At 41.3% G+C, this 26055-nt stretch overlaps 1 protein-coding gene across 1 annotated transcript; it reads right to left on the reverse strand.

The window, feature by feature from the left end:
- Positions 1–538: 538 nt before the first annotated feature.
- On the reverse strand, positions 539–22117 carry ETNPPL (ethanolamine-phosphate phospho-lyase). Its single transcript, XM_007999512.3, has 13 exons — positions 21929–22117; positions 19660–19778; positions 19233–19392; positions 15460–15534; positions 13677–13767; positions 11372–11488; positions 9411–9493; positions 7833–8058; positions 6610–6764; positions 5202–5291; positions 4838–4968; positions 2733–2800; positions 539–1551 (listed from the first exon to the last, which is right to left on the reverse strand). Exons 1-13 carry the CDS (start codon positions 21982–21984, stop codon positions 1423–1425), a joined length of 1500 nt encoding a protein of 499 aa, XP_007997703.3. The 5' UTR covers positions 21985–22117; the 3' UTR covers positions 539–1422.
- Positions 22118–26055: the final 3938 nt, after the last annotated feature.

Raw genomic sequence — 26055 nt, forward strand, 5'->3', positions numbered from 1 at the left:
TGAAATTCAAATTTCTTCCAGTTCAGTCTATTAGCCTCCGAATGAATCTCTCATGGCAGCATCATGTAACTAAGAGATCCTCTATGTCCTACTTTCCTCCAACTTCCTTTTGCCAGTGCTGGGCTAGAGATTGTGTGTGTGTGTGTGTGTGTGTGTGTGCACTCTAGCTCCTGCTAGAGTGCAGTGGGGGGTGTGCATAAATGATGATAAACTTGATGATAAGAGGAAGATTTCTTGGCCGGATGCAGTGGCTCACGCCTGTAATCCCAGCACTAGGAGGCTGAAGTGGACGGATTGCCTGAGCCCAGGAGTTTGAGACCAGCCTCCCGGGCAACATGGTGAAACCTGTCTCTACAGAAAATACAAAAATCAGCCAGGTGCAGCGGTGTGCACCTGCAATCCCAGCTACTCAGGAGGCTGAGGTAGGAGGATTGCTTCAGCCTGGGATGTCGAGGCTGTAGTGAGCCATGATAGTGCCACTGTACTGCAGGGTGCTCTTTCTCACACCCTCAGCAGCTCAGGAGAGAATGGCAAGACCTTCTGCTGGAAGCACATCAAATGCAGAAACTAGGCCAGGCAGTGCCAGACAGTTCCCAGGCCCCACTGCCATTCGAAGCTTACACTTCAGTTCATTTTAGTTGCCTGGGCAACTACCCTGCCTCAAAAGATAATTTCTTACCTGACAGGTAAATGATACAATCCATGAGTAGACAAAGCAGAAGTCTCCTGACTCTGAATGCCCTGCTTCAGCTATGGCTGCTGTTCCAGAAACATCTTTATGCGTGTGTTTCTGTGTATACTCCTTGTTCCCTTCTCAATCCCCACAGGATGGTGATTAACCAAGTTCCTTGCTAGAGGTCTGAATTATTCTATCACTTTTTAACGTTTGCTGTTTGTGACGTTTTTCTGAATGACTTTGCTTTTACCATCCCAACCCTTAATATTCCCTGCAAAGGGTAGGTAAACACTTTTCTGGTACTTTTTTGTTTACATCATATTTTATTTTATTACAGTCAATAAATATACTTTTATATATGAAATCCTTATAGAATACATATTTTAAGGTGCTAAGTTTCAAAAGTGAAGGAGCCTGTTACACTTTGCTCTCTAATTTGAAACATTAAAGCATGAGAGGTAAACCTGCCAATGCATTTTGAGTTTGCAAGCTTACGTTTAATAGAATAAATCAGGTAGCTTCAGAAATCTCAAGTAAGAAAATTAACAGGCTAGAGTCTGAACTAATAATCCTGACACTGTTTGATTATCACTTAGGTTATTCTGATTACTCATTTACCTTTTTGTTTACGAATCTAAACTGACAATTCCACCTTTAGAGGTACAATAGAGCTATTAACTGATGAGACACATCTACCCATTCTCTATAACTCTGGACATCGCATCTTGCTTTAAAATGCAAATCGTTCATGTCTTGAGCCTCTTACTGAGCAGTGAATGTGTATCTGTGCACATTCCATTTCTCTTTCTGCTGGGATTTTCTCTGGAGTCAGTGGTGCTGTCCCTAAGCAGTTCTACGTGGGCTTCTTTCAGCATCTGCAAGACAGGCACACAAAGCTCCAGTGGGCATCCACCTCTAATCCCAACCAGCCTCCACAGGACTGACTTAACAAGCCCACACACAAACAAAGGACACAGGGAAACCAAACAAAACAACACTGCTTGCTCCTTTCTAACCATCTCCTCAGTGTCTTCAATAGACATTTAAAATGTGATGTCAACAGAAAATCTGGGACTGCGAGTCAACTTTTCATAAAATGTGTGCCAACTTTGCTAACCCTAAAGTGGGATTTCTTGTGCTGAACACTTTTGTTTCATTTTGTTTTTTTGCAGGACTCTTTTTAATGCTTGGGGAACCAGCAGTTACAGCTGCAATTCTGTCTTAGACTTGATAAACTCTTCTTGACATCAAAGAATAATTGATTCCTTTAATTGGTTTGTGTTGTTAGACGAGACAGAAGCCATGCTGTTAGCAAATCACTCGCTCTCCTTCAAACAGCCTGATGATTTTAATCATGAAAAAAGACTTTGCTGACTCCACTGGATGTGCAGGCAGGCTTTAGGCACTGGGTGTTCCTTTATGCATCTAACTCATAAACAAATAACAAATTATGCAACAAAGCCTCTCAAGTTTTTGCCTTTCTGTTTCCCAGTCCAGGGTGCTCTTTCTCACACCCTCAGCAGCTCAGCAGAGAATGGCAAGGCCCTCTCCTGGAAGCACATCAAATGCAGAAACTAGGCCAGGCAGTGCCAGACCGTTCCCAGGCCCCACTGCCATTCGAAGCTTACACTTTAGTTCATTTTAGAACCCAACTCTGGCACTTCGGAACCTCCCTGCTAATGCTTCTGCTGATTGTAAAGGCAGTGTTTGAGAATCGGAGGCAGTGTCAGGCAGCCCTCAGGAAAAACAGCAAGGAACTTAGGCGGTTTGAATCCTCCCTCTATATTTTGTAGGCCATCTTTGCAGGCCCACAAGGCTGTTTTTGGTATGGGAATGATCCTGTAAGAATGGTTCTTTGGCTTTAGTCCTGTCAAATGATGTGACACTTGCTGTGGAAATTTAATTGTGCACTCAAAATTGCAACAATAAGCCAACCTAATACAGGCTGGTATTGTTCTAATGGTCATTGCACAATTTTTTGAAAATTTGTATTCCCTTTTTAAACATTCCCCAAATTTTAAACTTTCCCCCTAAAAATAAAGTAGCCGACTCTTACCTTTGTTTTGCATGGAGTATTCTCAGAGGTCACACTTTCACTTTTGGTTCCCGTGGCTTCTTCTAAAACTAAATCAAGGAAGGTATTATGGAGAAGACATAACATAAAATAACATAAAAACCTAAGAAAAAAATCTCTTTGGTATCTTAGCAATACCTTTAATGAAGAATAGAAGGAAATGTTATGTGCTAAAAAAATGGGCTGGGCGCGGTGGCTCGTGCCTGTCATCCCAGCACTTTGGGAGGCCGAGGCAGGCGGATCACAAGGTCAGGAGCTCGAGATCAGCCTGGCCAATATGGTGAAACCCCATCTCTACTAAAAATACAAAAATAACCCAGACTTGGTGGCATGCGCCTATAGTCCCAGCTACTTGGGAAGCTGAAGCAGAAGAATCACCTGAATCCGGGAGGCAGAGGTTGCAGTGAGCTGACATCACGCCACTGCACTCCAGCCTGGGTGACAGAGCAAGACTCTATCTCAAAAAAAAAAAAAAAAAAAAAAAAAAAAAAAAAAAAAAGAAAGAAAAGAAAAAGAAAAAGAAAAAAAGTCACTATTAAAATCACTTTAAGATTTTTTTTGTAGTATTTTACCATTATCTTTTATAGGTGGCACTAAGCCCATTTTACCTATTTGTCATTCACTTTATTCAAAGGAAGTTCTTCTGGTCCACTATTAAGAACACTCAAGCTCTGAGTTGATGCAGACGTAGAGTGACAGATTGTCCCAAGCCACACTCACTCTTGTACCCTGCCCTATGGGATCAAAGGACACACCTGCTTGTGAGGAATGCTTGCCAGGCCTGGATGTGAGCATGCACTCTGAGTCCAAAGACAGTGACCGTATTTTTAATAACTTTGGTGGACTCTCAAGTTTCCAAACATTCACTATTCACTATCTATTTTGTATGCTATATGGATTCCTATCTTCTCAGTTTTACTCTAAAAGCTGAGTAAAGAAGTTGAATCTTTTTTTTTTTTTTTTTTTTTTTTTTTTGAGAGACAGGGTCTTACTCTGTCACCCAGGCTGAAGTGTAGTGGTGCAGCTCACTACAACCTCCACCTTGCAGGCTCAAGTGATATTCTCACCTCAGCCAAGTCCCAAGTAGCTGGGGCTACAGGCGCATGCACCACCATGTCCAGCTAATTTTTGTATTTTTTTTTTTTTTAATAGAGACAACCTTTCACCATGTTGCCCACGCTGGTCTCCAGCTCCTGAGTGATCCTGATCTCAACTCAAGCGATCTGCCTACTTTGGCCTCGGGGATCTTATAGGCATGTGCTGCCATGCCACCCTGAATTGTAAAAATATAACTAAAGCAAAAACAATACCTGTCATTTGTATCATGCTTTATGCTATTCAACATGGTTTTACAGTACTAATTTACTTTCTAATCCAATGTATGTTCATAACAAAGAAATAAATTAACCTAGTTGCATAATATAGGTAAACAAAAGATACATTTTTATTATAGACAATGGGCATGGTAGCACGCTTCTGTAGTCCCAGCTACTCAGGAGGCTAAGGGAGGAGAATTGCTTGAACCTGGGAGGCAGAGGTTGCAGTGAGCTGAGATCCCACCACTGCACTCCAGCCTGGGTGACAGAGCAAGACTCTGTCTCAGAAAATAAATAAATAGATAAAAATTAAAAAATAAAAAAAACCTTGCAAAGTTAAACGATTCAGCATATAGCAAAGAATTGTCACACTCTAGCCTATATAATTTTTTTTTATCAGAAATGTTTCATGTATTAATGGCACAATGCTGAAATACTACACACTGTAGTATTTGTGGTGCATGGCACAATGCAGACATGCACTTTTAAATATGCTAGCTAGTCTAAAGTAAAAATAAATGACAAAACAGTATGTTCCTTCAGCAAAAACTTCTATTTGGAGTTATATGAGTACAAACTGAAAATTTCAATTTAAGGGTCCATGTGGTTACTTTTTGGTTATCTTTTTCTAGTCCTAAATGGAAAGGTACACATTTATTTCTGCCCTGCCTCACTTCCATCATGAATAACAAGATGCATATGGTCATTATGACTAGGCCAGTGGGTTTGGGAGAGACAACAAGAAGACATCTTAAAGATCCATGGACCCACCTGTTAGAACCCCATCAAGTTGGTCCACCATGAACTTTGCATCTTCTTCAGTGAAGCACATAGGTGGTTTTATTTTAAGTACATTTCTATGAGGTCCATCGGCACTGAGAAGCACACGTTTTTCTTTCATCCTAATTTGTGTAGGAAATGCATGTGAGTGCGTGCAAAGGATAACTACAATTACTGAAGAATGATGTGAACATAGAGCAGTTTAAGTATTCTGCATTTAAGAAGCCCACATTATAAATAGGATATATTTTAAACTTTCCTTTTTCAGAGGGATAGGAGGAAGTCAAGCAAGCTTTCAAGTGGGTAGGCATCCTGCAGCCAAGATACCAAACAGGTGGGTGTGGGGGTGAATTACTTGTAGATGATGTGCTGAGCTTCAGCTGTGGCAGGGGTCCTTTTCAGATGGTCCTTCACTAAATCGATTCCAATAAAAAGGCCAACGCCCCTGCAAGAGGCAAAGAAAAACTTGACACACAATCTGTCCAACACTCCATTGTCACAAAAAGTTAACACTATCACCAAACTTCCATTTAATTTCCAAGTTTAATTCTAACTAATCCAAGATACCAATCTATGTTCACAGTTGTTTCTACTTTTGGAAATAAATTAGTTTTTGTCATCCAGTTTTCTTTTCTCAATTATAAAAGAAAATGGCTTAAAAATAACCCTTTTGGCTGGGCACAGTGGCTCAAGCCTGTAATCCCAGCACTTTGGGAGGCCAAGACGGGCGGATCACGAGATCAGGAGATCGAGACCATCATGGTTAACACGGTGAAACCCCGTTTCTACTAAAAAATACAAAAAATTAGCCGGGCGCGGTGGTGGGTGCCTGTAGTCCCAGCTACTCGGGAGGCTGAGGCAGGAGAATGGCGTAAACCCGGGAGGCGGAGCTTGCAGTGAGCTGAGATCCAGCCACTGCACTCCAGCCTGGGCGACAGAGCAAGACTCCGTCTCAAAAAAAAAAAAAAAAAAAAAAAACCCTTTCATGCTATTTAGTTTCTCAGGATGTTAATGTGATAAATGTTAACATATATGTATATGTCAATATTTCATATATATATGAAAAATACCCAGCTTTTCAGAATAGCACTTTAAATAATTTTCAATAAATTATTTAGAGCTACATTAAGTTCCATCTTTTCATCTTTTGGGTGCTGACATTATCCTAACTTTATTTAAAAAGTATAAAAGTCAGGAAAGACATGTACCGAAATGTTTTTTGTTGTTGTTGGTTTATTTATTATAGAAACAAGGTCTTGTTATGTTGCCCAGGCTGGTCTCAAACTCCTGGGCTCAAGCAGTCTTCCTGCTTCTGCCTCCCAAGGTTCTGGGATTACAGGTGTGAACCACCACATCCGGCCCCACCCAAATGTTAACAGTGGTGATATCTGGATTCTGGAATAAGAATAATTTTTGCTATCTCTGTTTTTTGGTGTTTTATAGATTTAGTTTTATGTACTTTATTGCAAACTTACAAGATAAAATATAAGCTATTATTATTATTAGAGACAGGATTTCACACTGTGACCCAGGCTGGAATGCAGTGGCACAATCTCGGCTAACTGCAACCTCCACCTCCCAGGCTCAAGCGATTCTCATGCCTCAGCCTCTCGAGTAGCTGGAACTACAGGTGTGCGCCACGACACCTGGCTAATTTTTTGTAGTTTTAATAGAGATGGGGTTTCACCATGTTGCCTAGCCTACAAACTATTATTATTTTGAAAAAAATGAGTAACTACATGACAACTTCATAATGAACATACCTAATATCGCCTATCAAAGTATGTTTAGCCTTCTGTTTTTTCAGTAACTCAGTAAGATAATTCCCTACTCTCGTGGCATTTCCTTGAAGGTCTTCATTTTCAATTATATCCAGGACAGCCAAACCAACAGCACAAGATACTGGATTTCCTCCATACTGTGGAAAAAAAAAAAAAAAAAAAAGACGACAAATGAGAAAATATACCAGTTGAATTAGTGGTATTCCCTCATCCATAAGAATTTGGCTCATACATACATAAGTGAAGATATAATTTTAATAAAATGTTCTCTTATAATATTAGCGTCTCATATTTAGAATAGAGCATGATTCTATTTATTCAGGATTGAGTGAAAATTCATTCTAAATTATACTCTCCAAGCTGCATAACTGGTATGAAGGACTACCAGGGAATTTATTTGCTCATCCAAACAGAAACCAGACATTATGTTGAGAGTTTAGGATTTCATAGTGTTGCCCAGTGAGGGAAATAGGGGTTTCTGCCCTTGAAGAGCTGAGTAAAAATAGCTAAGCAATGACATGTTCTCTGAATAATTTATGTCCTCAGATTTGAATCTTACTTTTAGATATAACAAGTCCTATTATATATACTGAACAAACTACAATAATTTTTCCAAGCTTAAAGCTTATGGGGATAAAGCAAAGAAATATAATATCCCAAAGATAAAAATTCAGTATCTCTTATGACAGCCATATAACATTCGTAGTACTGAGTCACCAAAATACTTTAGAATTGTTTTGGAAATTTAAGTATGATATGAAACAAAGAAATAAAAATATCATAACCTGTGGAATTTAGCAAGGCAATCATCTATCTTTGGAAAAATTAATAAGACTGTTTTAGGACAGGTAAAGATATACAAGCAGAAATACAAGAAACATTTTGCCAGATAGAATGAAATCTGGTTAGATAAAAGTTTGGCCATACCTAATGCACGTGGGGCTTAAAACCTAGATGACGGGTTGATAGGTGCAGCAAACCACCATGGCACATGTATACCTATGTAACAAACCTGCATATTCTACACATGTATCCTGGAACTTAAAGTAACATTTACATGTTTTATTAAAATAAGAAAATCTTTGGCCAGAGTTCTGGGTGGTTAGCTGACAATACTGAGCTTTATTCTTTACCACATTGTCAAAAAATATAAGAACATGCATTGTTTTTCCTTCTTAGCATTAAAGTTGGAGACCAAAATGTACCGTATTAAAATATTCCATCCCAGAGCTGCTGAAGGCTTCTGCAATTTCTTTGGTTGTTACCACACATGCCACTGGATGGCCGTTGCCCATAGGTTTTCCCATTGTGACGATGTCTGGAACAAAGTCTTCACCACACATTTGGAAGCTCCAGAAATGTTTCCCAACTCGGCCAAAGCCCACCTGAACTTCATCAGCTATAAACACACCCCCTGCGCCGTGCACATATCTGAAAAGCAAAGCAGCAGTCTAATGCATTCAGGTCACTGAGAGCCCCAAACCCAACCACAAAGATGCAAATTATTGAAGACAAAAAAAAAAATGTTGTTAATCTGAAGACTTAATTTTTGTTAAAAAACATTTCAGTACTCTAAACCCCACATAAATGTCATTGACTTTACAATATAATCACATAATTTTTAGATTAGATATATTCCATACCAGTTGGGTTTGTGCTGCTTAAAGTAAGCTATATTGCAGTATTTTAAAAAAAATTTTTAAGAGATAGGGTCTCACTCTGTTGCCCAGGCTGGAGTGCAGTGGTAAGATCAAACTCCCTGTAACCTCAAACCCTTGGGCTCAAGCCATCCTCCCACCTCAGCCTGCCATTCTGATTAGCTGGAACTACAGGCATGGGCCACCACGCCCAGATAATATTTTTAAAAAAGTTTTGTAGAGAGGGAGTCTTGCTATATTGCCCTGGTATTGAAGTCCTGGCCTCAGGTGATCCTCCTGCCTTGGCCTCCCAAAGTGCTGAGATTATAGGCATGAGCCACAGCACCCAGTCCTATTACAGTATGTTAAGTGGGAAGAGAAAGAATAAAACAAGTAGTTGGTAACAAATATTTACTAATTGGGAAGGCTTGTGTGATGGTTAATACTGAGTGTCAACTTGATTGGATTGAAGGACACAAAATATTGATCCTGGGTGTGTCTGTGAGGGTGTTGCCAAAAGAGATTAACATTTGAGTCAGTGGGCTGGGAAAGGCAGACTCACCCTTTATCTGGTGGGCACAATCTAATCAGCTGCCAGCAAACATAAAGCAGGCAGAAAAATGTGAAAATGAGAGACTGGCCTAGCCTCCCAGCCTACATCTTTCTCCCATGCTGGATGCTTCTTGCCCTCAAACATCGTACTCCAGGTTCTTCAGTTTTGGGGCTTGAACTGGCTATCCTTTCTCCTCAGCTTGCAGACAGTCTATTGTGGGACCTTGTGATCAAGTAAGTTAATACTTAATACCCCCGTGTGTGTGTGTATATGATTATATATATATTATTAGTTCAGTCCCTCTAGTAAACCCTGACTAATACAGATTTGGTACTAGTCAATCAGAGAGGATGCAGGCTGGGGGCTGGAGCAGAGTTCTGAACCCCCGCTGTTGGACCATGTGTTAACCTTGTACATGCTGGATCTTGGGGAAGGCTGAGAGAGCATCCAGGAGTCCTGGGACGGCAGGCACTCAGGTGTGGCTATTTACCAGCTAATCAGGGATTATTTTAATATCTTAGCAACTAGTATGGCCCTACAGAATTGTCACAGTGTTCTCAGTTTGACCAAGGAGGCCCAAGTCAAGTACATACTTTGCCACTTTCTGGAAGTAGCCTGCTGGAGGAATTATTTGTCCGCCACAACTCTGCATGGATTCAGCAATAAAGGCAGCAATCTATACAAGAGAAGATGGGGTCAAAGTCCATTAGGTCCCCCTACAACCCCCCCAAAAGAGGATATCTTATAGAGCAGGTTGTTTTAAAAATAGCTAGGAATAGACCTGTAGCAAGTGGCAAATTGGCCATTTGATTAAAGAAAAAGGAAAGGGTGTCTATGCTGGAAAAGCAATTGATTTAAAGCATTAACTTCTGAAAATCTAGAGTACCAATAAAGCTACCATGAGAAATAGAGGAGATGAGAGGGCAACTTCCATTTCTCTATCATTACATGCAGCAGTTTCATTAGGATGAACTGAATAAGACTGATATTTTTATTAGTCTTTGGTTATGAACCTGTAAAAAGTTACCTAGGTTCCAAGGACATTGTTGTGATGCCTGTTTCTTAAGCTTGGTGAAGTAGGGCTGCCTGAGGCTGGAATTTGCACCACAGAAATGGGAGGGTGGTTTGTGGCCACACATTATAGTTACTGTGCTGTATTTCTACGTTTTGCCCTAAATCACGCTTAACTCAACAGTAAGCAGTTAACAATAGGAATGACGGATGAATCATTCTAGAGACTAAGAAAAGAGAAGTAGGAAATAGATAATGTTGAAGAAAAAGCACAAAGAATGTGAGATGAAAAATCAAGAGATCCCCGGTTCTAGTTCAGATTACCCCTTAGTAATTGTAAGACCTTGGGTTAAATCCTTCACTTTTTAGATATTTAGTTTCTTAGCTATAAAATGAGGCTGTTGGACTCAAGATTTTTGCAGTACCATTCCAGGACTTTGCAAGCACATCTAATATTCTGAAGCACTGATCTTATATTTGTTCATTGCTTTCAGCACTGCTAATATGATAGTAATAATCCAATAAATGTTGAATGCTAAGTTTTTGAAAAATTATTCAAACCCTCTTTTAGCAGCAAAGAGTCTGTAAGATCTTGTTAATGTAAATTTTTTCCTAAAAGTATTGTTTGCCATTTGTTTAAACAGGTACAGACCACATTTGAAGAGCAAGAGTCTGAAGCTCTCCACAACACATAGAGCTTTATGTCTACCTGCACAGATGTTTCACATAAGAAGATACGAAAAACAAACGGGTTAGCCAAAAAAAAAAAAAAAAGAAGCAGTTAAGAAATGTGAATGGCTCTCCAGTAATGAAGACAGAAATATCTGAATTAATTAGAAAAAGAAAAGGCCTCATTTTTATTTCAGTTAAGGTTTTTTTAAATAGCCAAGTCTATGCCATAAGCTAATTTTAAGGCAAAGTATTGTCAAGTTGCATTAAAATCCACATAAGTAACCTACAGACGGGCTGAGAATTGAATATTAAGCTGAAGACAGTAGGGTGAAGACTGAGAAAATGAAAACACTTTTTTCCTGCTCTCAAGGATTTTGTTTCTGTCTTAGAAGTCCAGGCCCAGGTCGGAAGAACGTTTTCTGCCTTGGCTTACCCAGGTGCAAACCAGCCCCAGGCTCCATGGCTTCAAGAAAGTTGAAGTTCAAGGGAAGCACCAAGGCTCCCTTGTGGGTCTGGAAGTCTGCATTGATCCTGAGGTCCCAGGGCTACTTTGCCTCTTCTCTTCCTTTCACCATATAATGACCCCTACCCCTCTAGACTAGACCCCGCATACCACTGAAAAGGTCAGAATTAGGCCACCAGTTCTGGAACCAGATAGTGGTTGTATTTCCAGGATAAATAAAAGTAGACAGTCTTAGAGGCATGATTGTAATAACGCACTTTTTGAAGTTTGAATCAAGTGAAAACGTAACTAGAGAAGAACAGAAAGGGACATTAGATATAATCCTTTTCCATCTCTTCATTGAATCCCAACAGTTTCAATCCCTTTTATAAAAGATGTTGAGATGTTTCCAAAGCTATAAATACAAACCTTCCTTCCACTATTATGAGCATCTTCAATGATTTTCTTCACTTCATCTGCATAAGCACTGGCTGGGTCTGCATGGTCTTCTCTATATTTTCCTCTGTAAGTATCTGGAGTTGGTGCCTGAAAACGCCAAATAATGCAGTTGCTTGTAATTTGCCCTTTCGACAAACCTTAAAAAAAAGGCATTTCCCAGCCGGGTGCGGTGGCTTACGCCTGTAATCCCAGCACTTTGGGAGACTGAGGCAGGCGGATCACAAGGTCAGGAGATCAAGACCATCCTTGTTAATAAGGTGAAACCCCGTCTCTACTAAAAATACAACAATTAGCCGGGTGTGGTGATGGGCGCCTGTAGTCCCAGCTACTCAAGAGACTGAGGCAGGAGAATGGCGTGAATCCGGGAGGCAGTGCTTGCAGTGAGCCGAGATTGCGCCACTGCACTCCAGCCTAGGCAACAGAGCAAGACTCCATCTCAAAAACAACAAAACAAAATAAAACAAAACAAAAAGGCATTTCCCCACAAGAACATGTTAGAATGGTGATCATGTGAACTTAAGATACTTTAGGTTTTTTTGTTCTTTTTTTTCCTTAACATTTCTAAATTCTGTGAAGAACTGACATCTTCGAATTGTGAACAGAAGCTTGGATTTGCTTCCAGACTGCTATAAATCAAGACTATATTCCTCCTCACATAAATAGAAAATTCAAATCAACAAGCGTGATGATACTATTTTAAAATGTCAGTGAAAGGAAACTGTATTAACTAGTCAGTATTTAAAATGAGCCAACACTGATCAACTATATTACAAATCGTAATCATTCAGAAAACTAGAGTGTGTTAGCACTCACTCCAGATCTTAAAATCTTGAAAGAAAGTATTGATGATTCTCAAGAAATTGGCCAAGCGCGGTGGCTCACGTCTGTAATCTTTAGGAGGCTGAGGTGTGCCAGTCTCTTAAGGTCAGGAGTTTGAGACCAGCCTGGCCTACATGATGAAACGCTGTCTCTACAAAAAATACAAAAATTAGGAGGGCTTGGTAGAGTATGCCTGTAATCCCAGCTGCTCTGGAGGCTGAGGCTAAAGAATCGCTTGAACATGGTAGGCGAAGGTTTCAGTGAGCCAAGATCATGCCATTGCACTCCAGCCTGGGTGGCAAAGTGAGACTCTGTCTCAAGAAAAAAAAAAGAAAAGAAAAAAGAAAAAGAAAAAAGGAAATTATGCTGATCCTCAGTTAAGACAAACACACCAAATAAACTTTACTTTTTCAACAACTTGGTTGGTTTCTTTATTTTACTTAATAAAGCTATATAATAATTTAGCATTATTCTACAGAGCAATTTATTTTTTTATTTTTTTCCTTTTTTTTTTTTTTGAGATGGAGTCTCGCTCTGTCACCCGGGTTGGAGTGCAGTGACATGATCTCAGATCACTGCAACCTCCACCTCCCGGGTTCAAGGGATTCTCCTGCCTCAGCCTCCCAAGTTGCTGGGACTACAGGCGCCTGCCACCATACCTGGCTAATTTTTGTACTTTTTAAAAGTAGAGACAGGATTTCGCTATGTTGTCCAGGCTGGTCTTTAATTCCTGATCTCAAGTGATCTGCCCGCCTCGGTCTCCCAAAGTGTTGGAATTACAGGCGTGAGCCACTGTGCCCGGCCAAGAGCAATTTAAATACACACTTAGTTCAACTCTGAATTTTGAGCTGGCATTTGTGACAGAAAATGTAACTGAAGATTAAGGAGCAAGAAAAATAGGCCGGGCGCGGTGGCTCACGCCTGTAATCCCAGCACTTTGGGAGGCCGAGGCGGGCGGATCACAAGGTCAGGAGATCGAGACCATGGTGAAACCCCGTCTCTACTAAAAATACAAAAAAAAAAATTAGCCGGGCGCAGTGGCGGGCGCCTGTAGTCCCAGCTACTCGGGAGGCTGAGGCAGGAGAATGGCGTGAACCCGGGAGGCGGAGCTTGCAGTGAGCCGAGATTGCGCCACTGCACTCCAGCCTGGGCGACAGAGCCAGACTCCGTCTCAAAAAAAAAAAAAAAAAAAAAAAAAAAGAAAAATAAAATGATAGCTCTGAACAACTACTAAACTAATTTGCCTATTGTAATACTCATCAATATATTTTAAATAGATAAATAGATTTTAAATAACATTCTGTCATTATTTAGCCCTTTGACCTTAGCAAGCCACATAACTGCTCTTGATTTTAGTTTCTCTTTCATGGTTCATTTAGATGAAAGCATTGGGCTGGATTATCATTAAGCATTCCTCCAGTACTAACGTTCTGATTTAGGATTCTAAGACACTTACCACATGTACAAACTCTTTTTTGACATCTTTTCCTTTCTGAAACTTATATGGGCTAATCTCAATTAAGGATGATAGGTGACCATGGTAAGCACTGAAAAGAGAAAAAAAAAAATAACCAAAATAATTCCAAGAGAGATGTTTTCAAATATACGAAAACCAGTGTTGCATTTCATCCATATGTATCCATCCAGGGAGAATCTCAACATTGGTGCCAGATTTGACTATATGGGATCTAATTTTTCATGGCAAGACTGGCCCTTAATGTGTCCAATTCTTCCTTTACATGTAATAAAACTCACAGAAAGCCAAGCATGTGTCCTCATTGACAATTTCTTTTTAGTTGGGAAAAACTGATGTATTTGGATTATATTGCTAAATCAGATTGTCTAAATGTGAAAAATTGCTTTCTATATCCTCATGCAATACTTTACATGTATGTATTCTTTAAATGTGTTAAAAGAATGCGTGTTACATTCTAGTAAATTTAAAAACAACTTTATCTCATAGAATGGGCATCTGTTTCTGTTTGGGATGATTTCTAAAGCATGTCCACTTGCAAATATTAGGCAAATAGTACTTGAGAAGGAAAAGAAGGCCTTTTTAAGAACTAAAATTGAGGCTAGCCATATGCAGAAGAATGAAACTGGACTCCTGCCTTTTACAATATACAAAAATTAACTCAACATGGATTAAAGACTTAAATTTGAGACTTAAAACTGTAAAAATCCTAGAAGAAACTCTAGGAAATACCATTCTGGACATCAGCCTTGGCAAAGAATTTATGAATAAGTTCCCAAAAGCAATTGGGAAGGGCATGAAATGAGGTGCATATTTAACTTCACCCTCTACATCTGAAGTCAGTGAGTGGGGTGGAGGAGTAGACAAAAATTTAAAAGAAAAAAAATCCCTAGGCTGGGCTTGGTGGCTCACGCCTGTAATCGTAGCACTTTGTGGGGCTGAGGAGGGTGGATGACTTAAGGTCAGGAGCTCGAAACCAGCCTGGCCAACATGGTGAAACCCTGTCTTACTAAAAATACAGAAAAGTTAGTTGGGCATGGCGGAAGGCACCTGTAATACCAGCTAACTCCAGAGGCTGAGGCAGGAGAATTGCTTGAACCCAGGAGGCGGAGGTTGCAGTGAGTGGAGAGCGCGTAACTGCACTCCAGCCTGGGTGACACAGCGAGACTCCGTCTCAAAAAAAAAAAAAAAAAAAAAAAAAAGTCTAATAAAGATGGAAGTTGCCAGATTTCTTGTTTAAAATGTAATAAATTCATATTTGAGAGCTAAGATTAGATAGTGACTGTTAATAATTACAGGCTAATGAAAAGCTTTAAATTTTACCTGGCTGCTGGTTTTCTTTAAAATTTGCTCTAAATTGTTATCTTTAAAATTAGTGACTGCGAATAATCGTAATAGTGAAGTGAGTGCTTGAATTTTTTGGAAATTAATTGTATTCTTATTTGGAAAGCAATTTTATTACTTACATGTTACTAGTGGCTCAATAAATAATGTGTGAAAAGTAATCCATGATTCACGCAAATTCCATGAAGCTACATCCCCCACAGTACCCAAGAGAGCCTCTCCCACTTCCTGGTACTTAGAAGGAATTAAGTATTCGTCTGGATTTAAGCTGGCCTTGATAGCTTAGTACATAATTTTTAAAAACATTGCTCCATATATCTGTCCTCCTTCACGTGTGTTTATGGTATTAGTATGGATAGGATCAATACGATTTTGTCTCTGAAGAATCTTCTTGCTTAGAAACCTTGTGTCCAAGACTTACTGGTCAAGAGTGATCACATCCTGGTGGCCTCTGAACTGCCGAGCCAGGCGTAAGGCTAAGTCGTTGGCTTCAGATCTATTAAGATAACAGAGAGAGAGGACACTGACACAATCTCTTTTTAAAACATTTAGGATGTGCCAGGCACGGTAGCTCACACCTGTAATCCTAGCGCTTTGGGAGGCCAAGGAGGGCTGATTGCCTGAGCTCAGAAGTTAGAGACCAGACTAGGCAACGCGGTGAAACCCCGTGTCTACTAAAATACAAAAAATTAGCCAGGCATGACAGCATGGGCCTATAGTCTTAGCTACTTGGGAGGCCGAGGCAAGAGAATTGCTTGAACCTGGGAGGTGGAGGTTGCAGTGAGTGGAGATCGCCCCACTGCACTCCAACCTGGGTAACAGAATGAGACTCCATCTCCAGAACAATAACAACAACAACAACAAAAACATTTAGGATGTTAATTACCAAAGTTGTAAGATTACATTTATTCAGAAACTTACAAAATAATAAGTTGAAATCCTCTCCTTCCTCTATCTTGCCCACCCACTTTACCCTTCTAATGTAAGTTTCCCTAGATGTTTTCAATAAAGAATGAGACATAGAAGAAACCCAATAAACATTAAGGATATGCTGCCCATTTCAGACTTTAGTTCAGCCACATAGTGACTGAGGACATGAAGAAGCCTTCATTAAACCTGATCTCCACAGGAGGAATGGGAGACTGAGGGCCCATTAGGTTGGCTGCCAACCTATGTCGTATTTACCCAATATTTGACTAGCTTCCTTCTCTATAAAATGAGTATCAAATTTTTTCCTATGTATTTCAGATAATCTAAATATACTACCAAACACAGGAAGAAAATAATAATAAGTGGAATGTTTACTATCTGCTAAACATCATGCTGAGGATTTTGCTTGTATTTATTCTTGTAACAACATTACAAGTACTGCCATCTCCTTTTTATGGATAAAATAGCCTCAGAGAGGTAAAGTAATCAGAATAAGGTCTCATAGCTAATATGAGGTAGAGCAGGATTCAGACTGAAGACCTTTTTTTACTTTAAGAATTTTTTTTTTTTTTTTTTTTTTTTTTTGAGACGGAGTCTTGCTCTGTTGCCCAGGCTGGAGTGCAGTGGCCGGATCTCAGCTCACTGCAAGCTCCGCCTCCCGGGTTCATGCCATTCTCCTGCCTCAGCCTCCCGAGTAGCTGGGACTACAGGTGCCCGCCACCTCGCCCGGCTATTTTTTTTTGTAGTTTTATTAGAGACGGGGTTTCACTGTGTTAGCCAGGATGGTCTCGATCTTCTGACCTCGTGATCCGCCCGTCTCGGCCTCCCAAAGTGCTGGGATTACAGGCTTGAGCCACCACGCCCGGCCAAAAAAAAAAAAAAAAAAAAAAAAAGAATATTTTGTTGGCCAGGTATGGTTGGTAGTGGTGGCTCATGCCTGTAATCTTAGCACTTTGGTAGGCCAAGACAGGAAGATTTCTTGATGTCAGGAGTTCAAGATCAACCTGACCAACCTAGCAAGACCCTGTCTCTAAAAATAATGAAATATTTTTTTTTAATTAAAAAAAAAGAATATTAGTCTTGGATGGGTGCAGTGGCTCATGTCTGTAATCCTAGCACTTTGGGAGGCTGAGGCGGGCAGATTGCTTGAGCCCACGAATTTGAGACCAGCCTGGGTAACATGGTGAAACCCCATCTCCACAAAAAACACAAAAATTAGGCCAGGCATAGTGGCTCACCCTATAACCCCAACACTTTGGGAAGCTGAGCCAAGCATAGTGGTGTGACCCACCACGCTGGATATAAATTTGGTTTTAAAACATCTTACTGCAAAGTGAATCACAGAGAGTCATATAATCAAATATTCACAAAATGTCTAATAGTTAATTTTCATATATATTTCTTTCTTTTCTTTTCTTTTCTTTTTTTGTTTGACTGAGTCTCATGCTGTTGCCAGGCTGGAGTATAGTAGCATGATCTTGGCTTACTGCAACCTGACTCCCTGGTTCAAGCAATTCTCCTGCCTCAGCCTCCCAAGTAGCTGGGACTACAGGTGTGCACCCCCACGCCGAGCTAATTTTTGTATTTTTAGTACAGACAGGGTTTCACCATGTTGGCCAGGATGGTCTTGATCTCTTGACCTCGTGATCCACCCGCCTTGGCCTCCCAAAGTGCTGGGATTACAGGCATGAGCCACCACCCCCAACCATATTTCATTTTTAAAATAAGAGTTTCTACTATACATTTATATAACTTCCCCTAATATAATATTGCATTTCAAGGACATATTTAGGCATGCATTTGCAAAACATACTTCTAGATATCTGCATAATAGTCTATAGAATGGATATACAATGATTTGAATTTACAGAATTTAAAAGTAGGGGCCAGGCACGGTGGCTCACACCCGTAATCCCTGCACTTTGGAAGGCTGAGGTGGGCAGATTGCTTGAGCCCAGGAGTTCAAGAGCAGCCTGGGCAACATAATGGGTCCCTGTCACTAAAAAACAAACAAAACAAAACAAAAAAACTAAGTTAAAAAGTTGAGGCGGCCCAAGGGGCCTGCGTGGGGATGGCCAGCCTGTGGGCGTTGGTGCTGGCCCCAGGGACCCCACGCTGACCCTGAGGTGCTGCTGGTAGCCTCATGCATGGCCTTCCAGGCCAGCGGGGCTCCTTCTGGCTGGGCGCGGTTGCTCATGCCTGTAATCCCCGCACTTTGGGAGGCCGAGGCAGGCAGATCACCTGAGGTCAGGAGTTTGAGACCAGCCTGACTAACATGGAGAAACTCCATTTCTACTAAAATACAAAATTAGCTGGGCGCGGTGGCGCATACCTGTAATCCCAGCTACTCAGGAGGCTGTGGCAGGAGAATCACTTGAACCCGGGAGGTGGAGGTTGCAGAGAGCTGAGATCGTGCCATTACACTTCAGCCTGGGGAAAAAGAGCGAAACTCCATCTCTAAATAAATAAATAAATAAATAAATAAATAAATAAATGAAACTTGAAATGTATCTATTTGAGTTTCCCTCTTTTTCCTTTCTTTCTTTCTTTCCTTTTTCTTTTTTCTTTTTTTTTTTTTGAGACGGAGTCTAGCTCTGTTGCCCAGGCTGGAGTGCAGTGGCATGATCTTGGCTCACTGCAAGTTCCCCCTCCTGGGTTCGTGCCATTCTCCTGCCTCAGCCTCCCGAGTAGCTGGGACCACGGGCACCGGCACCCGCCACCATGCCTGGCTAATTTTTTGTACTTTTAGTAGAGACAGGGTTTCACTGTGTTAACCAGGATGGTCTCGATCTCCTGGCCTCGTGGTCTGCCCTCCTCAGCCTCCCAAACTGTGGGGGTTACAGGTGTGAGCCACTTTTTACAGGCAGGCCTTCTTCTTTCTTTTCTTGTGTTTATGTTGGGGAAATATGCTCAATTTTCAACAATCAAAAATCTTCAAAAAGTTATAGCTTGTTTAGTAGAGTTATTTCTTGGCTAAAGTTCCTCATACACTCATTGAAAGAATATCTTGGCCTATTGATCCTTTAGCTACTTATTGCACTGCCTCAGTAGGTGAGCATCATTTGACCGTTTGATTCAGAGTCTTGGAATAAAGTGGGAGAACCAGAAAGGCCAGGTCCCTAATGTGTGATCACTTAGTGAATGTCAAGAAACTCAGCAGACCTTTTTAGACAAGCTCCACCATGAATCAAAAGGAAAGATTTGTGTGAAAGAGTAGACAAAGTTTAGGGGGAATGGGGAGGGGTGGGAAACCACGAAACATACCCTGAATTTGTAAAATAACAAACAGAGAGTTTCTCCGGCAGAGTGGCTGAAAGGCGCTTGGCATACTCAACAATGTTGTCGTGGAGGAATCGAGAATTTGTATTTAGCAGTTCCATCTGTTTCAGGGCAGCTTTGACCACTTCTGGGTGACAGTGTCCCACTAAAGTTTATGAAACAAAAGCCCAACAAGTAAGTTAGAATTCTAAGTGCCTGGGAATAAGAGGAATGATGAAGCAAACAAACAAACAAACAAAAGTTGAGTTCCTTTCTCTTCCATATTTTGCTGCGATTTTCCCCGCTAGCACTACTGGCCCACTCAGCAAAGGAACTGCAGCCACTGCAATTCCCTAGACAAATATTAAGTGTTCCAAGTCAACTTTACTCCATGAACATTTCCTTCAAAGCACTACAAGGACAGGACATTTACCATGGGCAACATTGTTGATGCAGTCCAAGTACTGTTCACCGTTCTCATCAAACATGTACTGCCTCCGGGCTCTCACTATTTTGATGGGATCCGACGCAAAGAAAACTTTGCATGAGGGCCTAGAAATAATCAAAGGAAACACTTTGGTCTGGTAGGACTACTCTCAGTATTTTTCCTTCTCAATGAAGGTCACCATCTGTGGAAAAGTACAATTACATAAAGGAAAGGGAAAACACAACCTGGATGACATACATTTCTTTTCATCTCATGTAAACCTGGAAACTTTTATGTTAATCCCCCATTCATGACATTGTTCACATTCCTTATGCTTGTTATGTTAAATGTGCCATGATTTGACAGTTTATTAGAGGCACATGAATCCTCTCTCTGATGGTTTTAATCACACAAACCAATAACTACTTTTCCTTTGAGAAATTTTGTTCTATCAGAAAAAAAAAGACAAGTTTTTTTGGTGGGCTTAATGTGTCAGAAACTGTTACATATTTTGTAAATATTATTTAATTCTGCCAACAATCCTACGAAATAGAGGTTATTATCATTCTCACTCTCACAGGTGAGGAGACCAAGGCACAGAGAAATTAAGAAACTGGCTTAAGGTTACACAGACAGTAAATGAGAAAATCAGAATTTGCAAGTAGGCTGTGTTGTGCCATCGCCCAAGGTAGACATCTCTATTTCCCCTTCAATCTAATGTATAAAGACATGAATAGCACTGAAAACTAAATATAAATAACCTAGAGTTAAATACTACGAAGTTTTATAGATCATTTTCATTTTCATGTATTTTGAGTGGTACTTGTCCTGTATCAAATGGATTTTCCATTATTAGCTAATAAAATTCAATTATGCTTCTAACCACTTAATATGTTTTTTGAGCATAATAAAGTCATCCATACTTTTATTTGGATGAATGTCTGGAGTATACATTTTATCACACAGAAATTTCATAAAGCCTTCTAATCTTGGCTTTATGAACATTTAAGAACTAAAGTTAAATATATTTATTTATTTTGGTGATTTTGCATACACACAAAAAGCCCTCACACGCATTGGAGGTAGTTTTAGTAGTAGAATATACTAAATTGATATGTAACTGTTTAGAAGGAATTTTGATTATTATGAACAGTAGGTAACCTCAAATTTTAAAATTGCATAAGGGTGTGTTATATATTGATGCTTTTTCAGCATCATCAGCTGAAATGAAAATAATATTTTATAAGAATTTCTTATTGGTTCAAACTCAGCTGTTGGTTTACACCTAAAAGTCAAAAAAAAAAAAAAAATTCTTTGTTAAGGATGTGGGCTGAAAGCTGCAGACTTCACATTGCCTTTTTAACACATTTTCCACCTTGCCCGTCAGACTTCAGGTAAAATTCTCCTTCCTCCAGTCAGCCCATGGCTACACTCGTGCTTTTAGAAAATTTGTTCTGCTCATGTCAGAAACTATTAGGCATTCACTGGAATCTAACTATGTAAGATTGAAAACTAACGGAGTGAGTGATTAGAAAAAGTAGGGTAGTGATTGATTAATGGGGGAAGAACTGGACTATTTTGACCCCACTTGGCGGCTGAGAGAGACAGGACTAGTCTTCCAAACCATCATCTAGAAACCCCTCCTCTCTGTGACAGGGGCAAGACAAACAGACTGGGGAGAACACAGCTTGGGAGACCAAGTTGGGTAAGAGGGATCCAAATAAAATCTCTGCTTTTCTAACAGAAGGTGGTTTCAAGTTTTCCATTGGCTAGGTTAACACTTCACCGCTAAACCAAGCATGCAAGAAGAAAAAACTCACTTTAAGTAAAAATTGTCAGAATTAGTTTGTTTGCAGAGCCATCATGAAAAAATATTTCTGAGTTCACAGTTTCCAAAAACTTTCGAGTTGGATGGGGATGGCGGAGCGCTATCTTTCTCCCACCCACCTCCCATTCCTGGAATGGTGTCTGCTAGGGCTATTGGCTGTCATCCACCAACCCCTCTAGCCGGCCGGCAGCCCCCGCTAGTCCGCAGGCTGTAGAGCGAGCCGGGGACTTTCGAGCGGGCAGGGAGCCCAGTGTTCCGGGCTCCAGGAGTGTTTGTAGGAGCCCGCGCGGCCCCCGCAGGTGGAGGATCGCAGGGCGTGTCCACAGGCGCGGCGGGCACGGAGGGCGGCGGTGGCATCGCTGGTTCCCTACCCGGCTTCATCTCTCCACCCTCTGCACTCGTTATTGCCCCCTCTCTGCACTTTCTTCCCGGCCAGGGTGCCCTTACCCGATGTGCTTCTTCCTCAGCGCCAGAGTGTCCCGCTTGCTGTACAGCTCGCACATGGTGGCGGGGTGCAGGGCGTCTGTCCGGTCTGCGCACCTCCTTCGCGAGCCTGGGACTGCCTTGGCGGCCCCGGCCTTCCTCCCGTTATCCCTCGTGGCGTTCTCTTGCCCGGGGCGTCGGAAGTCACTGGTGTCATCAACTAGCTAGGATTATCTCCCTTTTAAGTCTGGCTCTGGCGTTGACCTCCGCCAAGTCCCTCCTCCTCCCCCGCCGGGGCCGCGGGCAGGTCGCCGGGCTAGCAGCTCATTCGCCACCACCCTGTCCTGCCCGGGCGGCTCGGCCCTGTCCGCCCCTATCATTCCTCTGAATTCTCCTTTCATTCTCCTAACTTTGCCTCCTTTGCTTTTCCTCCTCCTCTGCCTGCGAATTCCCTCCTTCCCACGTTCTTTCTGTTTCTTTTTAGTGTAGTCTTTTATTTTCTGGTAAAAATTCAGGAGTTAGGCGTTTCCCGGATCAAGACTCACTGCGCAGTCGGATAAGGTAACCTACCATTTACTCAGCACAAGGACGCGTCCTAACGAGAAATAACCCGGACTCAGCCTGTTATCTCCATTGGCGGTAATGATGTAGGCAGTGTTTCAAATATCTCCTTTAACAATAATTACACTTCTAATTCCTCTAACTATACAACTTACAAAACACATTCACATGACTTATCTTGTTCAGTCTTCAAAACAACCCTGAGAGATGACCACGAGTGTTAATAAACGGGGAAAGTGGGGTTATTCCCTGTTCTAATGATTACACATCCACTGAATGCTGAAAACGGGACTCATTCTTAGATTTCTTGACTTCCCTCAAGATGGTCTTCTCACACTGATCATATCTGAAGCTAAATATGTGCACAGGTAGAATCTGAATTAACTGTATCATTAAATCATACATTATTTTAACTAGAAGTCATCTGGTTTAACTTCTCTGCTCTATAGATAAGAACGATGAGGCACAGGAAAGGTGAAGGTTTATTCAAGTTCACACAAACACTTCGTCATTGGGTTAAGGATAGGACATTTTATTCTCTCTCTTTTGAAAGGGCAGCAGGGAAAGCCTAATTTGTATCTATCAACACATTTGATATTTGCAACTGATCTGTCTCTTGAAAAAAGTTGTTAATATATATTCATGCACTGCAGGAAGAGTAGAATTGGATTGCCTAAGGTAGAAAGAGAAATGGAGTCCTGTGAGGAACACTGTGTTAATTCTAGGTTTTAAGCCAGGCGTGGTGACTCACGCCTGTAATCCCAATGGTTTGGGATTAATCCCAAACTGGGCAGATCACCTGAGGTCTGGAGTTCCAGACCAGCCTGGCCAACATAGGAAAATCTCGTCTCTACTAAAAAAGTACAAAAATTAGCCAGCATGGTGGCAGGCACCTTTAATCCCAGTTACTCGGGAGGCTGAGGCAGGGAGAATCACTTGAACGCAGGAGGCAGAGGTTGCAGTGGGTTGAGATCATGCCACTGCACTCCAACCTGGGCTACAGAGTGAGACTCCATCTCAAAAAAAAAAAAAAAAAAAAAAGAAAAGAGTTCCATGTTTTATAAATGAAAAGCAGGAAGCACTTTGGAGACTTGCAAGAAATCCCAATTATGTAATCTTGGTCTAGTTCTGTGCCTGAAAGATATTGCCAACTATATATCTACTCTCAAACCACCCTGACCTGGTGAAGTTATAGTCACGCTTCCTTCACAAAACTTTATGGATTCTTGTTGTTAATATTCCCAGTGCCTTAAGAAACCCTGGATTAAGAGTCTTGGATTCTAGATCTGGTTCTTCCATAAACCAGCTGGGTTTCTTAACCTTTCTGAGGCCAAATTTCTTTGTATTGAAAACTGAGCTCTCTGGCTAGTGGGGAGGTACACAGCTGTAATCCCAACACTTTGGGAGGCCGAGGCAGGTGGATCACTTGAGCTCAGGAGTTTGAGACTAGCCTGGGCAACCTGGTGAAATTCTGTCTGTACAAAAAATGTAAAAATGAGCCAGAGATGGTGGCATGTACCTGTAATCCCAGTTACTTGGCAGGCTGAGGTGGGAGGATCCCTTGAGCCTAGGAGAAAGACTCTGCAGTGAGCTAAGATTGTGTCACTGCACTCTAGCCTGGGTGACACAGTGAGACCCTGTCTCATAAAAAGAAGAAACCCTCCAACTCAAAGCATTACAAGTAGGGCTTGAATGAGATCATGATTTTGTCTCTATAAAAGTAGAGTCCTGAGCCCTCTTCTTTTCTCTTCACTCTTTCCCAAGAGTGCTAACTTATGTTTTAACCATTTATTTAGGGGAAGGCTTTTTAGATTCATTACCTTTTAAGGGAAAGCAAGCCATTGCTACATAAAAGATAATTTCCCCATTATTTAACTTTTTTCACAATAGAATATATAATATTGACTAAGTACCAAGGACAGTCTTTAAATAAAGAACTGACACATAATGGATGAAAATAAGGACGGATAAAAGTTGACAGACAACCACACTATACAAAGCTTTATCAAAAAACAAATCCCAAGGTATTTGGGGGTATATTTTCTCATGTACTTCTCAAATGTATAATTACATGGTAGGAATGTATGCTGTAGTGCATTTTCTCTCCAGAAGTTGACCCTTGGGCCAGGCATGGTGGCTCACACCTGCAATCCCAGCACTTTGGGAGGCAGAAGTGGGCAGATCTATTGAGGTCAGGAGTTCAAGACTAGCCTGGCCAACACGGTGAAACCCCATCTCCCCTAAAAATGCAAAAAATTAGCCAGCTGTGGTGGCGTGTGCCTGTAGTCCCAGCCACTCGGGAGGCTGAGGCAAGAGAATCACTTGAACTTGGGAGGTGTAGGCACTGCAGTGAGCTGCAGTGCCACTCCAGCTCCAGCTTAGGTGACAGAGCAAGATTCTGTCAAAAATAAATAAATAAATAAATAAAAATAAAAAACAAAAGGAAAAAAGAAGTTGATGTTCTCTCAGTTTTGGTTCTGACCTTATTGATTGGCTCACTCTATTAAGTGAGTCCTGATCCGAAGGTCATAGATTTCTCAACAACCAAGGCTTGGTCAAACAAACCATATTTGTGCATGACTGAAATGAGGAGGTACAGCCCACACAAGCTTGGAAAAATAAGAATTCCATTCAATAGTCCAGTGAGAAGAGTCTGAATGGCAAGTTTCAATTTTCTTGTTGGTAAAAACCCTGCAAAAATGGGTGGGTGAACTATACGTTCCCAATAACAGAGATTATTCAGTTTATTAGACATTACTCAAGATGGAACATGGGCATTTGAAAATTTTCACTCTTTCCTGTTACCCTGTCATGCCCTAATCTACCCTACCCTTCACAGGGATTTGCATTTTCTGAAAATCATACATCGTCTAGGACAAATGCTGGGTGTGGTGCTTTTCTGACCTGACACACGATATCCAAAGAGGGCATCTTTGATCCCAGACAGAACTTTGCATGAGCAATATAGTTCACATGTCTGAACTTCACCTGAGAACTCTACATTGCTGTCAACGTGTGCATATAACTGGGCACACAGCTCCTAGTTCAGATTAGAAGGAGGCTGACAGGTTAAAACAGGTGTCTATCTCTGGGAGTTCAAAACCACTTCAAAGAAGCCATTTGAACAACAATATGTGTGGGCTGGGTGCAGTGGCTCACGCCTATAATCCCAGCACCTTGGGAGGCCAAGGTGGGTTGGCCTGGCCAACATGGTGAAACCCCGTCTCTACTAAAAATGCAAAAATTAGCCTGGTGTGGTGGCATGAACCTGTAGCAGCTACTTGGGAGGCTGAGGCAGGAGAATCGCTTGAACCCAAGAGGTGGAGGCAGTGAGCTGAGACTGCACCACTCAACTCCAACCTGGGTGATAGAGTGAGACTGTGTCTCAAACAAAACAAAGCAATATGTGTGAATGTGCGCCTCTACTGTGTATCAATGGCACATCAAGATTGTGTAAACTGGCTGGGTACAACGGCTCACACCTCTAATCCCAGCATTTTGGGAGGCTGAGGTGGGAAAATCAGTTGAGCCCAGGAGTTCGAGACCAGCCTAGGCAACATAGTGAGATTCCATCTTTATTTTCTCTAAAT

Source organism: Chlorocebus sabaeus, chromosome 7 (assembly GCF_047675955.1).
Source record: "Chlorocebus sabaeus isolate Y175 chromosome 7, mChlSab1.0.hap1, whole genome shotgun sequence".
NCBI classification, from domain to species: domain Eukaryota; kingdom Metazoa; phylum Chordata; class Mammalia; order Primates; family Cercopithecidae; genus Chlorocebus; species Chlorocebus sabaeus.